This window comes from Diabrotica virgifera, chromosome 9, assembly GCF_917563875.1.
Source record: "Diabrotica virgifera virgifera chromosome 9, PGI_DIABVI_V3a".
Taxonomy (NCBI): Eukaryota; Metazoa; Arthropoda; class Insecta; order Coleoptera; family Chrysomelidae; genus Diabrotica; species Diabrotica virgifera.
In genome coordinates, this window is record NC_065451.1 from 65,958,274 (window position 1) to 65,981,098 (window position 22,825).

The 22,825-nt window shown below is 32.3% G+C and overlaps 2 protein-coding genes across 2 annotated transcripts; both read left to right on the plus strand.

Annotated features, from left to right (window-relative positions):
* Positions 1-6,418: 6,418 nt before the first annotated feature.
* LOC126890984 (uncharacterized) lies at positions 6,419-7,144 on the plus strand. Its single transcript, XM_050660165.1, has one exon. It carries the CDS (start codon positions 6,419-6,421, stop codon positions 7,142-7,144), a length of 726 nt encoding a protein of 241 aa, XP_050516122.1.
* Positions 7,145-17,159: 10,015 nt separating this feature from the next.
* LOC126890985 (uncharacterized) lies at positions 17,160-20,714 on the plus strand. The gene is made up of 2 exons (XM_050660166.1): positions 17,160-17,423; positions 19,889-20,714. The coding sequence occupies exon 2, from the start codon at positions 19,938-19,940 to the stop codon at positions 20,712-20,714; it is 777 nt and encodes a 258-aa protein (XP_050516123.1). The 5' UTR covers positions 17,160-17,423; positions 19,889-19,937.
* The last annotated feature ends 2,111 nt before the right edge of the window (positions 20,715-22,825 follow it).

Genomic DNA, 22,825 nt, shown 5'->3' on the forward strand with positions numbered 1-22,825 from the left:
ATCAATGCTCCAACATGACATTATAACCTAAACTAAGTCCCCAACAAAGCAATTTTCAAATAAATCTACGTATAACCTATTTTAACCTAAGATATGCCCCTAACAAAGCAATTTTCCATTGAAACTATGTATAACCATTGATTGATAAATATACCAGTACTTTTATCAATCAACGGTATAACCTATTGTAAGCTAGGCTAACTTCCTATCAAAACTAATTTTTAGATGTCCCAATTTAACCCATACTAAACCTCTAACAAACCAATCAATTTAGAAATTAAATTTTTTAATTGCCTCCCATTGCCAATAGGTCTGGATCCCGCGTATGAAAAAAAAAGTTGATTAATAGCAAGCTGAAAATTTGTTAACAGCTTAAGGGGGTCTAGTCGGACAAACTTTGATATATGCGAACACTGGAACAGGGGAAACTCTAATTGTGGAACAGGTTAAAAATTTGGGGCTGTCAGACCAAGAAAACGGCACATGTATTTTGTCCGACAGAACAGACTTAAACTCTTCGAACAGAGATTAAACTCGTGCAAAAATCAGACTGCTATTTATCACCAAATGGGCGTTTTAATGAGTGGAACATGTAGAATATGTCAAATGACAGGAATTATGACAGGTGATAAATAGCAGTCTGATTTTTGCATGAGAGTTTAATCTCTGTTCGGAGAGTTTTAAGTCTGTTCTGTCGGACAAAATAAATGTGCCGTTTTCGTGGTGTGACCGTTCCAAATTTTTAACCTGTCCCACAATTAATACTGCCCCTGTTCCAGTGTTCCCATATATCAAAGTTTATCCGACTAGACACCCTTAAGCTATTAACAAATTTTCAGCTTGCTATTAATCAACTTTTCTTTTAATACGCGGGATCCAGACCTACAAGGTACGGAACCCTCATTATTAAAATAGTTAATAAAATTGTTCCTTATTTCCAATGGCCCATCAGCAGATCTATTTACATTTGACTTCTGTAGATTTGTTATATAAACACTGGATCTCCAAGCGCCTTGACTTAATGTGACATTCCCTGTATTTTCATCATCAATTTCTTTCAAGAAATGTTTTTTCCATCCTTTGTCTTAATGTAATTAGGAAGTGCACAACATGCCATCTTTGCCCACATTGTTTCATTAAATGGGTTGATAATCTAAATGCATTATTGGCCACAAAAACATAGGGTACTTTGATATTACTTTTTGGCAAAACAGCATCTTCAGGAATGTCAAGCAAGTTGTTTTCAATGGCTTTACATAGGGAACTATTGTTGTACACACCTCCATCACTAGCTCGACCATTGCAACCAACATCAACATAAATGAAATTATAATCTGCATCTACTAAAGCCATTAAAATAATACTGTTAAAATGCTTATAATTAAAATAATATGATCCATCAGCTTTTCTTGCCCTAAAAGCAATATGCTTTCCATCAAGACTGTCTAAGCACATGGGGAAGTTCCACTCCTTTTCAAATGTGTCTGCAATCTTTATCCATTCATGTTTGTTTGTTGGGGTTTTTAAATAATCCGGCTTCAATACTGCATATATTGCATAAACTGTTTCTGGAATACATTTTGATAAGGAGGGAACTGATATGCGAAAGGTATAACCAAGACTTCTAAATGACTCTCCTGTTGCTAGATACCTCAATGTAACCAATAGGATAAAATAAGTGGCACAATATTTAGTTTTTAATAAAATGTACTTGATTAACTTGTACTTACCTTGTTTTAACAGATAGACATTCACGCAATTGTGTGTCTGAACCTTATAAAAGAGGTTCGACTTTAAATAAAAGTTCATCGAAAGCATTTGATGACATGCGGCAAAAATTTTTGAAACTTGGGGGCTCTTCGAATTTTATTTCCCTAAACATTAAATTCGATATCCCCCGTCCACTATCTCTTCGGAAGAGCCACCTGCGAGCCCAAAGGCTTCTGGTCTTTTTCTTCTTATTTTTAGCTGTTAGCAGTTGTTGCGGGCGTATTATTATTAAAAGGCAGGAAGTCAATGCAAGCACAGTTTCATTTTCCATTTTAATAGTTTATAAATCTGATATTGTTCACTATGACTATACTGTGTTTAATACATTGGTTTAATATCAATCTTATATTATTATTATCCTGTTATCCTAAGCAAAATGAAAAATCAACACAACCTCATTGTCATTTGTCGATTTGTCATTCATATCCACATGCTCCATCATAAGTACATCATAAGCAGTCACAACAAATCATATGATTTTTACAATATCACGAAACGAGGATTCATAACCAATCTCATATGATTGTCATATGATAAAATCATGTAATGTAAAGTCGACTTAATAATATACAGGGTGTCCCGGAAAATAGTGCGTTCCTTAAAGGTATAGGTAGAAGGCACCATGTAGAACAAAAAACTCTTATAACATTTTTTTCTAAATGCAACCGTTTGACCAAAAAATTAAAATGTATTTTGGTATCCAAATTTAAATCTGACAACTATGTGCGGTACGCAAATTTAAGCATAGACAGTCCCATGTAAATAGATAGAAGATGATAGTAAACAGATAGTTTTAAAGAATCCTGTTTAGTGTCAATGCCGAAAATGTTTTCGAATAGTGAATGTATTACCTATTATGTTATTACCTATGAATGGTGTTTGTGAAAGGTTACTTGAAACATCTATTCGGTATATTAATTATTTTCAAGTAAGTACAACTTTGTTATTTCAGTTCACAAGTAAACAAATTACTGAGACATTATCTGGTGTATTTAAGTTCCACTGTAAACTATTAAAACTATGTAATTCAGTTAAAGCCCTCAGCAATACTCAGCATTCAACCCATTTAAACCTTACTAAATACATAATACTAGTTTAGTTAAAATATGTGTTTTATGTTAAAAGATGTGTAATTCGTTTAAAATTATGCAATAGGTATTTCAATACATTTCAAAAGAAAATAATTTTAGTTAACAAATAGTAAATACATAAGTATTACCTACTATTAGGTTGGATTATTTTAAATACTGTTAATCACAATCACAAACGAGTTCTTATTATGTTATTATGCCGTAGTGCGTACGATGTTGCCAGTTTATTAAAATTTCCAAACATTAAAATACAGGTATATGGAAAACAATGTTAACTTTTTTTTGGAAACGGTTAACTTTAGAAAAAAATGGTATAGGACTTTTTTGTTCCAAATTGTGTATTCTCTCCATACCTTAAAGGAACGCACTATTCTCCGGGACACCCTGTATTATAATGCCATATTACAAAAATTTACTTTCACGTACGGCGTGCGGGAAAGTGCAACTTCGGACTCAATATCTGCGTTTACCTTATTACGTTCTAATTTAAGTCTGACCACTTCTTTTCCGTATTGATTAATCTTGTTATTGGCATGACTTGCTTGCTCAAGTATTGCTATTTGTGCTTTAAACGTTGTGTTGTTTAGTTCTATCATTTTCTCGTTTAATTGTATCTGTGAAGTTGTCTCCTTATATTATCCATTTTTCTAATACCCAATTGTTTTAATATTTCTTATATTTATAATAATGTTATAATTAGTGGGGGGCGATGGTTGCCTCTGATTGGCTTTTAAGTGCCCAATACAATTGCCAATCAGAGGAAACCATCCTCCCCCCTCTTCTTATACCATTATTATAAATCGAATGAAATTTTTTATTGCGTCATTATTTAATCACACGATTAACGAATGCAGCTGTAGTTTTTAATCACATACCAGAAATAAAAAAAAAATTGGAAATTAGAAATAGAGAATTAGAATAGAGTTTCAGGTAAGGTTTTAAGTTGGTTTGAAGATTATCTAAGCAATCGCAGGCAAAAAGTATGTTTTAATAATACAGTATCGACTGAGAAAGACATTTTGGTAGGGGTGCCTCAAGGTAGTGTCCTTGGACCACTCCTCTTCATACTGTATATAAATGATATAGATTTGTTTTTGGATTGTGAATTTATCAATCTTTTTGCTGATGATACTTTGATAGCATGTAGTGATGTTAAGTTAGAGAATGCTGTAGAGAAGATGAACAGAACACTTGATCGAGTTAATAAATACCTCAACATGAATAAATTAAAACTAAATATTGATAAAACCAAAGCTGTTATTTTTACTACTAAATATAAGTATAGTTTAATAAATTTAAATCTGATTAATTTACACATTAACAATGAAGAGATCAAAATTGTAAAAACGGCAAAATATTTAGGTTTTCAGCTTGATAACGTGCTGTCATTTGATGGACATTTTGAGTATATAAGTAAAAAAATTTCAAAAAAATTGTACTTTTTCGCCAGAATAGCTCAAAATCTGTCGACTGAGACTAAATTAACTGTATATAATACAATAATACAGCCACACTTTGATTACTGTGCATCGATTGTATATTTATTCAGTCTTAATAAAATTAGTCAGTTACAAAAACTTCAAAATAGAGGGATGCGCATCATATTAAGAACTAGTAGAATAACGCCAATATTGATTATGTTAAAATCACTTGAATGGTTGTCAGTTCGTCAACGTTTGCATTACCTAACCATGGTTTTTGTGTATAAAATATTGAACTCGTTGGCTCCATCTTACTTTCAAAAATATGTTTCTTTTCAGAGAGATGTACATGATTATAATACAAGGGGTACAAATAATCTACATATTGTTGAGTTTAAAAATAGCTTTATGATGAATTCTTTAATTTGCAAAGGGTTTAAAGAATATAATGAACTACCTCTCGATTTAAGAACTTGTAGAAACATTAATACATTCAAGTACAGTTTAAAAAATATATTATAGAGAATAAGATGTGTTGAATGTATTTGTGTTGCCTTATATGTATACTTATTGTGCTTACATTAATCGCATTAATATTTTATTCAAATGTTTGTGGCTTTCGATATTGACATTTTAATTAGTTTGAGTTTTTTACTTTTTAAATTTTAAATTATCAAATGTTTGTGGCTTTAGGTATTGACATTTTAAATTAGTTTTAGTTTTTTACTTTTTAAATTATGTTATGGACTATATCAATACTTGTATTGTTTTGACTATATGTACTTTAGCATGTTTATATTAGGTTATCCTATTTCAAATAAAGTATTATTATAAATATGGATGGCATAAGGAACCAACTTATAAAATAAAATTAAACGAGATGATTAAAGTACAAATAATTTTGGATCATCTTCTTGAGCAAGCAAAAGACGCTAATCACAGGATTAATAAATACAGAGAAGAAGTGGCCAGAAGAAGTAACAAAGACAACATAAAAGCTGAGATTGAAGCCTACGAACAAAAAATTAGTGAACAAGATAAAATCCTAAGAACAATTGAAACCATACTTAGTGCGGTCAAGCAAAAGCTCAGAGAATAGATTGGACAATAACGAAGTTATTGTCCACTATATTTCACTTCTGAAAACTCTATAGGTAAAATTTTTGGATTCAAGAAAGGAGAACTGGAAGCAAATAAAACATATGTTTCTGATGAACCAGTAAATATTTCAGTGACAAATGCAATATGTGTGGATTGCAATATCGCTCCAGGCTCGTATTTAAATGGGAACCCAGTTCATATAATCCACCAGTTTTTCCCTACCGTACCGAGTGGGTATAAAATAGTTGTCACCTCAAAATATTTTATATTACCCCATCAGCGTTAAGACGATCAACAACATTAGTATAAAAATTGTTGATCAAAACGGTAAATTACTTAATTTTCGACAAGAAGAGATTACTATAAATTTACATTTACGACAGCGAATATAATGGTTTTAAACTTTTCTGACCAACAACCACATTACATAAAAAACTATAAAAGAGACAACCGAAAGCAAAAATTTAACAGTTTCAAAAAAACAGCTGTAATATTAACACCATCTAATCGATTATTATTAAAAAGCTTGGCTTCAAAGTTTTAGTGTGATGGAAGTGTTACATGTGACTGGGCAACCTTATAATGACACGACTATACAGGAATATCAATTTCACAGCTATTCACCATATATTCCCGGAAAATTTAACTATAACGATGAAATACGAATTCCTATTCAAGATCTAGACGCGTACACGTTACCTTCGACATCATCTAGACATAGAGGGGAAGCTACTCACACACGATGATAAGGAGCCAACAAAACTGAAATTTATAAATAACGCTATTTCATTTTTATTTCGCGAGCTTCGGTATGAATTAAATGGAGTTATAGATTCTGTTCGAGAGGTTGGACTGGTATCAACGATTAAAAAATATCCAAGTCTCAACGAAAATGAAAGTATTCTATTCCAAAATGCTGGATGGTTTCCAAAATCAGGAAATGAAAAAATAATAGTGGACGCCCATGGTAACTTTAACGTTTGCATACCATTACGATTATTATCAGGTTTTTTTGAAAACTTCAGACGAATTATAATGAATTGTAAGCAGGAGCTTATTTTAATACGATCAAACGATGATGTCGATGCAATTGTGAGTATTGACGAAACCGAACGCCCTAAAGTCGAAATTACAAAATTACAGTGGAATGTAGCCCATGTTAGCCCAAGCATGCGTGAACAACTACGATTAAATAGTATAGCTCATAAAAATATTGAGCTACCAATTAAATTTCGTTCGTGGCAAATGATTGAATACCCATCATTAAATAATGCGACACGGCATACGTGGGCGGTAAAAACCAGTACTAACATTGAAACACCGAGACATATCATTATCGCATTTCAGAAAGGGAAAAAATCAAAGATTACTAAAGATATGAGCAAATTTGAACATAACGACCTTAAAAATATAAAGGTATTTTTGAATTCTGAACGATATCCTTATAATGATTTACAAATAGATTTTGGCACTAACAAATTCGCTCAAATTTATGAGATGTTTGGAAGTTTTCAGACAAGTTATTATAATTTAAACTTAAACCAACCGATATTTAGCCCGCAAGATTTTAAAACTAAGACACCACTAATACATATAGATTGCTCTAGACAGAAAGAAGTGATCCAAAATGGGTCCGTCGTTCTCCGTATTGAATTTGAAACAAATACACCTTCAACAACTGATGTATCTGCTTATTGTTTAATTTTACATGAGAAGGAATTTACATACAATCCACTAACAAAAATAGTAAAGCAGTATTAATACACAGGCGTTATATTTGTATATTATTTGATAGTAACAATTATAAATGTTAGTTTACGATGCATCGCCCACATGAAAACACGTTAAATAACTTTATAGACCATTTAAAAGAACTTAAAAACAAATTCAGCAGTACGAAGCCCTAAAACAGGTTATTCGAAAACTTAAACAATTGAAAATATGAAACTTGTTATTGACATCCAAGGTTTTAAAATCGAGAATAATAAGTTTATTTGTAAAGAATTAGCGTGTTATTCAGGAGATAAAGTTATAGTATATATATATATATATATATATATATATATATATATATATATATATATATATATTTAAGCCTCCTTTTCCATTACGAATGTTACCTCCCAATTTAATTCAGCAGGTGACATGGTTAAGTAAACACCATCACTGCATTTCTTGGAATGAAGGTTATACCCCACTGTACGAGTTTAAAAAAATTATAAGGGAAATAACAGAGAAAGCTGAAATAGTCTATGTAAAAGGATTGGAAAAAGCGAATTACATAAGAAAATATTCTACTACACACTGCAGTGATATCATATGGAAAAAATTTAACAATGGACTTATTGCAGAGGCAGGTGGATGACACAATATCTTGGATGAATAAATGGAGATTAACAATAAATCCTTCTAAAACAAAACTAATAATATTTAACCATAGAATCCAAGACCACTCACCAACTATAAACATATGCGACAATATTATTAAACCCTCCCAAACTGTTAAGTATTTGGGAATAGAAATAGATAACAAATTGACGTTCAACCACCACACAGCAGTTATAAAAAGGAAAATTATAACTAGAGCAAAACACTTCAGAAGTTTAACATACAAGAATGAGGGAATTACGATTGAAACAGCAGCCAATATTTATAAAATGATTTGCAGGCCCATGCTGGAGTATGGTTCTGCAATTTTCTATAATTCTAAAGGCCCTGCCAAAAATAATATAAAAGTGGCTGAAACAACTAGCCTTCGACAAATTACTAGAATGCGTCATCCTGATAATCCACTTCACAATCCATCCAACAGAATGCTGTACGAGGAAACTGGAATTTAACCTATTAATGAGAGACTCAATAAGCTGTTTAAATATCTCTTTATTAATGACAGTAACAAAAATTTGATTGAGCTCCACATTGTGAAGATACCAGAGGACAGTGCCCGTAGATATCCAGGAAGAACTCTTTTTGAAGAAATCTGCTACACATCAAGACAATAAACAACTCTATTCAAATCATCATCTGTATTGTAACTAATTGTCAGTGATATTGTGATTACCGCCACATACAAATATTTTTTTTTAATTATTGTATTGTATTAATATTAACAAAAAACATATATTGTAATAATGTATATTAATTGTAAAGAGGCTTGAACGAAGACATGTGCTACGATCGAGAGCAATGGCGATTGGGAATCGGAAGACGTCGTAGAACGTTATAAACCGATTATATATATATATATATATATATATATATATATATATATATATATATATATATATATATATATATATATATATATATATATATATATATATATATATATATATATATATATATATATATATATATATATTAATTGTGTAAATTGGCTGAAAGACTTCGGTCGATGACCTTTTGGTACATTGTATCAATAAAGTATGTCTCTCTCTCTCTATTCTACTACACCTGTAGTAGAAGTAGGTGAATTTCCACCACTACCAGTATCGGAAGCAAAATGTTTTTACCACTCTGAAAAAAATGTATATGTGCTCTTTCAAATGTATTTTTTATATATGATAATTTTGTAATGGAGTAAATTTTAATAAAAAAATTATATTTTATACTTTTTTATTTTTAAACTCAAACTACAATAATAAATTCTATCTATAGTCTACTTGTACCTACAGGATCCAGCCAAACAACCTTCACACTCGTAGGAATGTTGACACCACTTACGCTTGAATCATAGAATCCTTGGTGGTACCAGGTGTTCCATGAGCTTAACAGTTCACAGGATTTTACCTAAACAACCTTCACATTTGTAGGGATGTTGATACCGCGCACCCTTCAATCGTTTTAGAATCCTTGGTGGTAGCAGGTCTTCTATAGGCTTAAGACGCTCCAATTGTTGGTATTGGACAAGTTTTGGGAAAAGGTCATCAAAAGGTCATTTATGTCTTTTTTAGGAATTGTTCCACCCAAAACCAAACGTCGGAAAGTTCAAAAATTCATTGCAAAGCTGTGTCTAATAGATAACGCATCGTCGGGTATTTGTTAACGTACACAAGCAATTTTATGGTTAGACACACATCATCAAACATGTTGTTTTGTCCGAGTTCACAGAGCACCTCTACCCAACAGTTTACACAAATTTTATTTAATTTTTTTTTGTTGGTGTAATATCCAATAGATGTTAAGTTAGGTATCGATGTTTCACTGGTAACTAATTTATTCACTTTATCCATAATAAGTTCAATACTTTCTTGATGCATGGTTATAGTTATTTTTACTCATAAACTGATTTTATGATTACATCAATACAATTATATACCATCGATCCCCCACTCCACCATATCAAAACAGGTTTTAAAACTCGTGTCGATAACAGCAAATTTTAGAGGTGAACCAGTTTTCTTAGCAAAGTTAGAGGTTAACCAACTTTCTTTGTTCCCAATGTAAATTTAAATCTAATAAGTAGTACAAAAATATTTTATAATTTATTACAAATTGTATATAAAACAGTCAGAATTACAATTATAGTTAAAAAACAATCATAAATTTTAAAGTTTTCAAGTTTAGGTTTTGATTTAACCAACATATTCGGTTTATCGTCAGGTTCAAATGTTTTCGATTTCATCAGTCTTGCAAACAGGCATGTTGAATACTTTATGTGTTCTTCAATAGGTATATCGTATGATTCTCATTTGTGTATTTTGCCTTTACAGTAGAAACAGCAAACTACATCAGCGACCCCTCTATGGTAGAACCCAGCTTTGCTTAACAACACGGGGTCGACTAGACCTCTCCAATATTGAAATGATAGTAAACGATCCTCAAACGAATGCATACTACTAAAGTTACCATCGTCAAGACACATGTTTGACTAAAAAGTTATACGGGAATATAATTTATATAATGTAAAATTAGAATGGAGGGGGTATAAGCCTATATATTTTTTAAACTCGACCCATTAATAACACTAATTACGCTATAAAACAGAAGAAAAAGTTAATAATATTAATAAAAAGTAAAAAAACCAACAATAAAATATAAAACCTTGACCGCTTATTTAGCCTTTTGTTATCTAACTATCCATAACCGGATATTCACCTTTCTTTGTTGTCTACCTACCAACCTCCCATATTACCAAAAAGTAAAAAACCAACAATAAGAGATAAAACCAATAAAACCTTGACCGCTTTTTTAACTTTTTGTTACCTAACTACCCGTGACCGGAGATTCACCTTTCTTTGCCGTCTACCTACCCACCTCCCACCCTCAGTGTTTGGTCTGGTAGTGGGGAGTGGTACCTGCGACAGAAATCGAAAATAGCCACATTCAAGAGTTCGAGAGGTATAGTGATCTGTCTGTGACCGGATAATCATTTTTCTTTGTTGTCCACCTACCTACCTTTCACCCTTATTAGTCTCGTGGTGGGAGTAGTATCTGTGATAGAAATCGAAAATAGTCGCACAGAAGAGTTCGAGAGGTGTAGCGATTACGGAAATCTATTCTCCATCAAACATGTTAGTAAATGTTGATAGTGATGTATGTGATTCTAGCACCGACTGGCCCATGCGATTCTACAACAAACCTGCTGCGATCTGCATGGAGCCTCTCAACAATCCCGGAGGACTCTTCTTCAGAGGATGACGGGACGGAGGATGAAATAGATGAAGAAGATAACGTTGATGATAATATGGCTATAGAAAACGGGCGTGTGTGTGAGATAGAAGAAATCTGTTGGAAACCTATGATTGTACCACCCGATCTTGTCGATGTAATCATAGAACTTTAAGTAAATGTTGGAATTAACTGTTATAATAATTTGTAGCATGTTAAATTATAATTTACTTTGTATACTTATATACCATCTGAAAATGTAATTGATAATAAAAAATTATTTACAAACTTATTTCCACCCTTTTGTTACAACCTGCAAACCACAGTTTTTACCGTTTTTTCATTTAAAACTAGATTCAATAGAACTTTAAATAAACGTTTAAATTAAATGTTATACTGCTTTGCAACCTGCTAAGTTATATTTTACTACCCAAAAATAAAATTAATACTAAACTGTTTGATAATTTAATAAAAAACTTATTTTTTACTCTTTATGTTGAAAGCGGTTAAGATGGATACCAAATTACAAGTTTTTGCTTTTTATTTAAAACTACCTTTAAAGCGATAGAATTATGGTGCAAATGACAATATACTAAGATGGAGAGAAGAAATTTTATAAAAATTAGACTTGCTGAACTATAAAACTTGGTTCACAAAAAGTTGATTCAAAATGATAATAAAGTTCTGCTAGAATAATTATGAACTTGGGGTTCCAGACCTGATCGTGTTACCAGCAACTGGTTTTATAAACAGCTCTGAAATAATATTAGTAAAAATCGATAATTAACAAGTTAAAATTACTACTAAAGTGATAATAGTGATTATTTAAGTGCAGGAAATCATACGTGAGTAAAGAAAACTCTCATTTTGTTTGATTGCATGATAATAAATTGACCATTGTTCTGACTAACCTAACAATTTGGTTAGAATAAAAAGAGCAATTATCAAAATCTGGTTGTTCGTCAACTTTTAAATAAAACAGGTTGTAACGGTCACGTTACGTGCTCTTTTCTTATCTGCTCTAAAAATTAGCTCTTTAATTATTTTTATAATTATTTTCCTCGGTCTCTCATTTAAATTCTCTAATTTCTCGTATAGGACTACTGAGGTGACGTCATACCTCGGTGATGGAATTGGTGACGCCTCGGTGACGCCTCGGAGGGCTGTGTATCTTAAATTAAATACAATCGAGAATAAGCAAACAGTCTACGCTAAGAAGAAGCTACTAAAGGGTACTGGGGTAGTTATTAAGGAAGATCTCACTAACTTAAAATTGGAATTGGTAAATCAGCTAACCAGTCTTGTGGGTTTAAAAAATGTGTGGACTGACAATGGTAAAATCTACGTCTGTCGAAACGGTAACGTAAAAATAATAAAAAATTCTAAAGACTTTGATGAATACAGAACTCATTATAATTTGTAAATAATATGTGTTTTATCAATTGTATTATTGCTAATGCTCTCTAGGTTTTAAGGCTTTAAATTTTTGTTTTCGATACCATTTTTCTATTTCGCTTTAATAAACGATTGATTAAATTTTGGGATATCAGGTACAATTTATGACTAAATGCTTGAATATCTAGAAATTTTAGATAATAGTCAGGAAATCGATACAAAAGAATATAATAATTTTCAAGATTACTTACTTGAACTGGAGAGGGTAAAATGGGAGAATGGAATTGGTGTGATTCACTTTAATATTCGAAGTTTACAAAAGCATTTTGATGAACTGCTCATATATTTAGAATCAGGTAAGGATCTTTTGGACATAATTATTTTATCCGAAACTAGGGAGGTAAATATAAATGATTTTCATATTCCGAATTACGGAATATATTATAATGAATCGTGTATAAATAAATGCGATGGTACGGTGATTTATATAAAAGATAGTATATCATCTACAATTAGTACTATAGAGATAAATGATAGTAAATTTCTCCGCGTGAAATTTTTAACGAAACATTTAAATACTTATTATTCAGTTGGGATAACTGCCTATTATCGACCACCTGCAACAAATACTCAAATATTTTTAAACGATCTGGAACAATATCTGCAGCAGTTGGATATGCAACATCTTGAAGTTTATGTAGGTGATATAAATATCGACTTGTTAAAATCCTATACACCCGATACAACTAGGTATCTAAACATATTAAATACATATGGTTTCATCTCTTATATAAATAAACCTACAAGAGTTACTTCTGATTCTAAGACAACAATAGATCATATATTTATTAGGAAAACTAATAATATAGAAAGTAAAATTGATATAGATTCGATAGTTTTTCAAACCGATATGACAGATCATTTTTCGCCATTTGTTTTGATATCCTTTAAAAGCTGTGACAGTATAAATACAGAACATAAAGAAAAAAATTACAACAAAAAAATTGACTTTAAAAAAATAAATAATTATTTAAAAAATGAATCATGGTCTGAAGTAATTAATAATAATAATGTTCAAATTTCTTACAACAATTTCATTAATAAAATAAACACAATTACAAACTCTTTCACTAAAATTGTTGTCAACAAAAATAACAAATACAAAAAATTACAACCATGGATATCTACGGCAATAATAACATCCATTCATAAACGTCATATCCTCAAAAAACAACTAAATAAAACGCCTACACCCATTCTAGAAGCACAGTATAAGGAATATAGAAATAAACTTAATGTGTTAATAAAAAAACAGAAAAATGATTACTATAAACAAAAATTATACGGTACTCATGGGAATACTAAAAAATTATGGAATATTATTAATGAGGTTGCAGGAAGTAAAAATACACTAGATATTTCTAATATTGATATTGTTAATGAAAATGGGGACTGCGTTAAAAATAATACAGATAAGGCAAATGTGTTTAATAATTTTTTTATAAACTTAGGAATGAAAATGGCAAATAAAATAGAAAATTCAAATTTACCTGATAATTTGTTGAGAGATGTTTATATAGAATCGTCTATTTTCTTAAAACCGGTAACACAGGCCGAAATAACTATTTTGATATCTAATTTAAAGAATAATTGTTCTCCTGGTCCCGATAAGATTAGTAGCAAATTAATAAAATATATTCATCTTAATATATTGGGCCCATTAACTCATATAATAAATCTCAGTCTCTCAACAGGACAAATACCTACGCAATGGAAGCAATCTATAGTTTCTCCCATTTTCAAAAGCGGTTCTAGAAATAAACTAACTAATTATCGACCGATATCTGTAATAAATAACTTTGCTAAATTATTTGAAAAAGTATTAACAAATAGATTGGTTAGCTTTCTGGATCAGCATAATGTTCTTTCTAAAATTCAATACGGTTTCAGAAAAAAATCCTGTACAGAAGATGCCGCATTGAATCTAGTTGAAACAATAATTAAAGCTCTCGATAATTCTAAAAAATGCCTAGCAGTCTTTCTGGATTTGGCTAAAGCCTTTGACACGGTATCTCATGCCAAACTGTTAGGTAAATTGAATAATTATGGTATTCGGGGTATTGCATTAGATCTTTTTAAAAATTATTTAACAAACAGAACGCAGCAAACTAAAATCGGTGACAAAATAAGCACTAATATTAATGTTCAGATGGGGATACCACAAGGAACGGTGTTAGGACCTATTTTATTTCTCGTATACATAAATAGTATTGCAACAATCCAGAATTTTGAGGGACAGTTGGTATGTTACGCAGATGATACTGCACTCATAATTACAGGAAATACTTGGGAAGAAGTGCATTTTGCGACAGAGGTTTGTCTTAAAAATATTAGAATTTGGCTAAATCATAATCTTTTAACTTTAAATGTCGAGAAAACAAAATATGTAACATTTTCCCCAACAGTTACGGACCAACCATCTTTAAAGATTAGACTGCATAATCCCAGATGTAAAGATAATATATGTGATTGCCCCATACTAGAACAAACCCCTGTAATAAAATATTTGGGTGTTATGATTGATCATCACACAAGGTGGTCACATCATATTACCTATGTCTCTAAACGTATAAGAGCTTTAATACATAAATTTTATAAAGTAAGGTTCATCCTATCTAAGTCCAATCTTATTATGATGTATAATTCATTAGTTGAATCAGTTCTAAGATATTGTATAACTATTTGGGGTGGTGCATTCTCTACTAATTTAAAAAATTTGCAAACTACACAAAATATTTTACTTAGAATAATATTTAAAAAACCTAGATTACACTCAACATCTCTACTCTACCAAGAAACAAAATTATTCAAAATACGTCAAATTTATATACACCAATGTCTCCTAAGGACCCAATTTTCAAAAGTAAAAAACAATAAAAAAACTTCAATTACTAGAGCAGCTACTAATCTACATCTAAATACTAATTTATTTAAAAAAACTGTGACGCAGAGATCATTTTCCTATTATGGTCCTAAACTATTTAATATGTTACCAACGCATTTAAAAGAAATTAATGTAATACATAAATTTAGTAAAGAAGTAAAGAGTTTAATTATCAGTAACCCGGAAATGTTTAAAATATTTGAAAATGTTTGAATTTGATTTGCACAACCAATTCGTATTTTCTCCTTTTTTACTCTTTCATCTAATCATCTAATAATCATCTAATAAAAAAAAAACTAAATCACATAAACAGTTAAAATCTAAAAAGAAATGTATCGATTTGCTATTGTTATTGAATGTTTTGATTTATATTTTACTTTAATTTATACATATTATAGACAGTGTATTTAATAAATTATATGTACATTGTATATTATATTGACTGACATCAGTGGGAGGTATCCGACAAACAGATGCCTTGTGTCTAGGTCTGCCTCCGGATGAATCAGTCGGTATAAGTATATTAATTAGGTCTGTTATATGTATATTGTATAATAACTAAGTGGTTGAATAAATTGAAAAATTTGTTGTCTACCTACCAACCTCCCATATTACCAAAAAGTAAAAAACCAACAATAAGAGATAAAACCAATAAAACCTTGACCGCTTTTTTAACTTTTTGTTACCTAACTACCCGTGACCGGAGATTCACCTTTCTTTGCCGTCTACCTACCCACCTCCCACCCTCAGTGTTTGGTCTGGTAGTGGGGAGTGGTACCTGCGACAGAAATCGAAAATAGCCACATTCAAGAGTTCGAGAGGTATAGTGATCTGTCTGTGACCGGATAATCATTTTTCTTTGTTGTCCACCTACCTACCTTTCACCCTTATTAGTCTGGTGGTGGGAGTAGTATCTGTAATAGAAATCGAAAATAGTCGCACAGAAGAGTTCGAGAGGTGTAGCGATTACGGAAATCTATTCTCCATCAAACATGTTAGTAAATGTTGATAGTGATGTATGTGATTCTAGCACCGACTGGGTGGTAAGTAGCGGCACTATTGATCCCGGCCCATGCGATTCTACAACAAACCTGCTGCGATCTGTATGGAGCCTCTCAACAATCCCGGAGGACTCTTCTTCAGAGGATGACGGGACGGAGGATGAAATAGATGAAGAAGATAACGTTGATGATAATATGGTTATAGAAAACGGGCGTGTGTGTGAGATAGAAGAAATCTGTTGGAAAGCTATGATTGTACCTCCCGATCTTGTCGATGTAATCATAGAACTTTAAGTAAATGTTGGAATTAACTGTTATAATAATTTGTAGCATGTTAAATTATAATTTACTTTGTATACTTATATACCATCTGAAAATGTAATTGATAATAAAAAATTATTTACAAACTTATTTCCACCCTTTTGTTACAACCTGCAAACCACAGTTTTTACCGTTTTTTCATTTAAAACTAGATTCAATAGAACTTTAATAAATGTTTAAATTATGTACTGCTTTGCAACCTGCTAAGTTATATTTTACTACCCAAAAATAAAATTAATACTAAACTGTTTGATAATAAAAAACTTATTTTTTACTCTTTACGTTGAAAGCGGTTAAGATGGATACCAAATTACAATTTTTTGCTTTTTATTTAAAACTACCTTTAAAGCGATAGAATTATGGTGCAAATGACAATATACTAAGATGGAGAGAAGAAATTTTATAAAAATTAGACTAGCTGAACTATAAAACTTGGTTCACAAAAAGTTGATTCAAAATGATAATAAAGTTATGCTAGAATAATTATGAACTTGAGGTTCCAGACCTGATCGTGTTACCAGCAACTGGTTTTATAAACAGCTCTGAAATAATATTAGTAAAAATCGATAATTAACAAGTTAAAATTACTACTAAAGTGATAATAGTGATTATTTAAGTGCAGGAAATCATACGTGAGTAAAGAAAACTCTCATTTTGTTTGATTGCATGATAATAAACTGACCATTGTTCTGACTAACCTAACAATTTGGTTAGAATAAAAAGAGCAATTATCAAAATCTGGTTGTTCGTCAACTTTTAAATAAAACAGGTTGTAACGGTCACGTTACGTGCTCTTTTCTTATCTGCTCTAAAAATTAGCTCTTTAATTATTTTTATAATTATTTTCCTCGGTCTCTCATTTAAATTGTCTAATTTCTCGTATAGGACTACTGAGGTGACGTCATACCTCGGTGATGGAACGTACTATGTACGCCACCTATCGAGAATTATTTCGTGTTCTGAGAGAGTTTGACGTTTACCTTGTCAGAGAAACGGATCTCACTGGTCACTCGACTTTTGTGCCCGGAATAGGTCGGTCAGCTGTGTAAGCTGCAGTACCCAAAATGGCGGGTTGATAATCTCAATTTTAGGTAGTAAAGCCTTTTAGTTCACCAGTGAGAGGAAAATACTCCTTGTTTTCTGGAGTAGGGATTGAAGTACTTCGATGGAACCTCACTAAAATCAATCCGGTAAATAGTTAAATCCATATATTTTTTTTTTGACATACAGAGGTTAATGACTGCATGTTAAATTATTTTTACATCTAATACAATATTTCTTCCAATTCAGTATTCATAGTAAATTTATTAGTGAATTTAGTATCTTTGATTCCTTCCCATATTTACAGATCTAACTTTTAGCTATTTATATGTAGGTATCTTTGATATCTGTATATTTTATTGCAACATCTAATAAGTATCCTATAATTATTTTAAAGAAATCATATTTATTCTTTACTGTAATTTGAAATTGTCACATATTTCGCTCTGAAGGTCAAATTTGGTCATGTACTATCCAATAATGAAAGTTTTTCTTGTATGTTAATGGCCCTTTTTTACATTAAAATCTATATTAAAAACCACTTCTTAGTTTCTCTTTTTTCTCCTTTGACTTTTTCTTAGACTTGGCATTGAAACTAATACTGGGAAATATTTTTTTAGCCTTTTGGGGAAATAATATAAAGCGAAATGAGAAATCATAGACCCTCACCCACCTGAGAGGAACCTATTCCGGCTACATAGTCAGTAACCTGGGAGCAAGCGAAGCGTTCCAGCTTCATTTTCTGTCTACAGCTGTGCTTAAAGGAAGCATGGTTTGGCACTATCCTCGTGCTCATTTTCTGGGAACCTTTTGGTTATACATTTGAGGAATGGATTGGTTTGGGAACACTCAGTTGGTGATTTGAGTAACTTTTGTGTTCTATATTTCGGACTTTTGGTAATGCACTATGTTTATTAATTATTTTTTTCAGATTTAGCGTACCTTTGTTTTATATGACATATTTGTATATTATTGTATTTGGTTCCCAAACTTTGTATCTACGGTAACTTCTTGTGCACAGGAATAAGCCTAGAGAAAATTAGGTTTTTAATACTTTATTATTGCTTTGATATTGGTTTATGTAATTCGGGTAAATTTATTTTGTAATATTACTTGCTTGTTTCCAAAATATTTTATTGTTATTCGCTTTATTTCATTTGTTCGGTTAATTCGTCGTTACTTTATTTTATTGCATTTGCTCGGGTAATTTTGATCATCGTTTCGGTATTTATCTTAACTTCATTTCTATAACTTTCATTCATTGTATATTTAACTTTGCTTAATTCATTTAGTATTTTCTCTTAGTTAGGCTAATGCCTATTTATATATATTTATTTGCATTATTTTCATCTTCGTCGGTTTCAATTAAGTTGTACGTAGCAAGCGTACTATAACCATTGGGTAGAAATCTCATGTGAGTTGTACCCTATATGTAAGTAAGAGGTACTTATACCTGTAATTTTGTAATAGATGACATTATTGTAGTTATCTCAAATATAACTTTTTGTATAACTTATGTCATTTTAGAGTCACATGATATGCACTTTGTGTAACTCAGAGATTGTCAAAGATCTAGTAGTTATTTTTAATAAATATTTACTTATTTTGTATATCAATTATTTTATTACTCCTTTATGTTCATTATTACAGGTTTCATATACCTAATATTTGACAGCAGTATAAGATACCTGGGAAAATGATCGAAGATCATTTTCATGGCGCCCATGATTTGTTAGATTTATTTATCTTGTTCGTCTTTAGAAATTATTCATCTTCATTCCTTTTCAGTACCTTATTCTTATTTTATTATTTCACCTTTTAGTCCTCTTTACTATCCACTTAGAGCTACTGTTCTTCGACAGGCATGCAAACGAGCCGTATCCATCCTTGAGTGTCAAGTTGTTCTCTTGCATCTCGTGCTAGCCAACTCTATTCAGTTTGCCTCTGTCTCTTCCCACTTCTACTTATACCCCTTTTTATTCCCCTTTCTTCAGTACTACTGCAAAGTAGTATTTTTTTTTGTTTTCCTACTTCGGCTTCAACGCTGAAGCCCCTTCATTTTTATTTTCATAAGATCCCCAACTATTTAATTACTTAGTTACCTAGTCTTTTCTTTTTTTTCCTTACTTCTGTTGGAGTATATCTTTCTTTTTACTTTCACTCCAACAGAAGTTTTCTTCTTTTTGTTACAAGGTCCGTACTCAGCCAAATTAATGAAACCGAAAAATCGAAAACGACCAAAATGAATAATAATAACAGCAATGGTATTATTGATACTGATAACTCACCAAACACTAAAAAATATTTCACAGCATTGACTCATTCACCAATAACTTTTCCAAGCAAAGAACAGGGAATTATCTTTTCTGCAATAGAGGGCCTCAAACTACAAGATTACTTATTAGAACTCGGACCAATTGTAGATCCAAAAAACATTATATTTTCATCCAAGATTTCAAACAACCGTGTTTGTGTCTACTTATCAAGTAAATCAGTGGTAGACAAATTTTTAAAAGAACATAATTCTATTAAAATTAATAACAGAGTAATACCAGTAAGAAAGCTAGTTATCCCATCACAAAGACTTGTTCTATCCAACGTAAGTCCCACAATTCCACATAATTTATTGGAAACCAAGTTAAAAACTATTGGATTACAGCTAATGTCACCTATCACATTCTTACGAATTGGAGCACCTGATCCAGCGTATAGTCACATACTTAGTTTTCGAAGGCAGGTGTACATATCTCCTCCAGAAGATAATTTCCAAATTCCCGAAGTATTAGAAATTTATCATGATGACTTAACATATCACATATATCTTACAACAGATACATTATGCTATACGTGCAAACAACCAGGTCATTTGGCATCACGATATGCCAGCCTCCAACTCCAAGCTCCTACTTCTCCATATACTAAATCACAACAACAACGTTCCTCTCTAGACAATCCCTCAGACAGCAATAATTCAAGTGAGGCTATATCTCTATATCAAATACTACTAACCTTGAAATGATGTGAACAAACACCAATTACTCCTATACTCAATGAGCCTAATCACGACATACCCACTTCTTTTGAAGTTCAAACAACTTCAATAACTAATCCTACGACCTCTAAACGAAATGCAACATCTAGTCCAGAAGATACACCAGATATTACTAATTCCTCAGAAGCAAACTCTTACTTTCAAAGAGGGAGGACGCTTCTCCGTTCAGGGCAAAGGGAGTAGCCTCTGCGTTGATGCTCCGAACGTCTACGCCATTAATGGCGGAAGGGATTGTTCGGATGGTCTGACTCGCGGAACCCGCTTCGGATGCAGTGAACGAATTGACTGCATTAAGTTTGAAGGTGGTTGTGTTTGCGATCAGAGAGGAAATGAGTTTGAGGAAAGTGGAGTTAAATCCACTATTCGCTGGGGAGTTTGGAAATTGGAGTGCTGTGACTCCAGCGCTTTCTAGCTGCATTAATGCTTCAGCGCGTGGCCGACGTAAGACATGATAACCTAGGAGATTGGCGTTTGGTTGATTGCCAGCAGGTACCATGGGATAAGCGGGTTGGACGAAAGGGATGGCGTCGTTGAGGATGCCTCTAAGCTGGACGATCTGTAGGCCTAGAGTAGGAATTTCCTCATATAAATTGTGGTTTATGTCATCGACTAAACCCCAATTTGCGGGAATGCCACCGATTACGTCGATTGGCAGAGCGGGGAAGGCCGGATAGAGAGTTTGGCCTCCTAGTGTCTTCGTTTTACCTAAAGAATTAAGGTAAAGGCGAATGGGCTCTGGGATGTTGTAGATGGATGTTTCATACTTCTGAATGACTTGGACCTCAATCTCGGTCAAATCTTGCTGGAAATTAGCTTTTAAATGAAGGATGCGTAGCCATAAAAGGCTAACACAATAGTACTGAAACATTTCTAGTGTCGTTTGTTTCGCCATATTGGGATTATCCACGGACAGTTCTCTAAAAGTCATATCGACCAGGTCGATAAAGGAGGAGAGAGAGAGAGTGAAAGTAACATTAATGTTAACTTCCTGGACGGTCTGATTCTTCTGGAACGCCGACTGCTCAAGAGCTGTCGGTTTAGAAGTCACGTCGTCTTTCTTGGGTGGATTGGCGGACACGTGTTTGCCGGGTGGGAGTGCGGCGGGGAGGGGGGGCTTTTCTGGTTTCTTGCCAGGTCTGGGAGGGCGGTCGCCCTGTACGGCTTTGGGATTGCGTTTGTTTTCCGGTTTTCCCATATACACGCCAGGTGCTTTAGCTTCTTCCATATTGACAATGAATCAGTGAAATGAAAGGGGGGGTAGGAATAGAATTGCGGTAATAATGTTTGCTACAAATGTAAGTTGTAAACGTTTTACCAAATTGTTGGTTCCGAACCTCGGGCCTCAAAAATTTGGGCTCAAAAATTCAAAACCTGTCCCAAAAGCTCCAAAGAAAAAGTTGAAGTCGGAAAGCAAACCCTCATTAGAATTTCGAGAACTGCCCCAAAACATAATCAATTTCATTGACAACCACAATCCTAAGTTCCCACTCGATAGTCAACAATTCACTGATCTGTTAGAGAATACTCACGGTAGTAGTGATGCATTAAGCATTGCTAAAGACTACACCGAAAATATTCCATCTCTTATAGATATGATAAATGCAATACATTCGCAGACTGAAGATCGAAAAATGAAAATCAAATGTACTAGACTAACTAAAAAATTAACTAAACAAGTGCTCCGACTTTCTGTTTCATCTGACTTCGACAGTGATGTATCTCAAAACTAATTATTTAAATAAAAAAATAATTCATGTATAATAATATTTTACAGTGGAATTTAAGCAGTTTTCACACCCGCCTACCCTTATTTCAGGTTTTAATTAGGAAATATTCTCCTGATGTTATATGTCTTCAAGAAACTAATTTTAAAGACAACAATGTGTATGACTTGAAGTCGTATAATGTCTACTATCAAAATAGACAGACAAATCATGCCAGTGGTGGTGTTGCAATATATACTAAAACCTATTTACAAGTACACAGAATCACAATTAATACAAACTTAGAAGCAATAGCAGTAACAGTAACAACAGGTACTAATCAAAAAATGAACATATGTAATATTTATATTCCCC

Coding starts and splice junctions, on each gene's coding strand:
- LOC126890985 (XM_050660166.1), top strand. CDS start 19,938: ATGAATAATAATAACAGCAATGGTATTATTGATACTGATAACTCACCA.
- LOC126890984 (XM_050660165.1), top strand. CDS start 6,419: ATGAATTGTAAGCAGGAGCTTATTTTAATACGATCAAACGATGATGTC.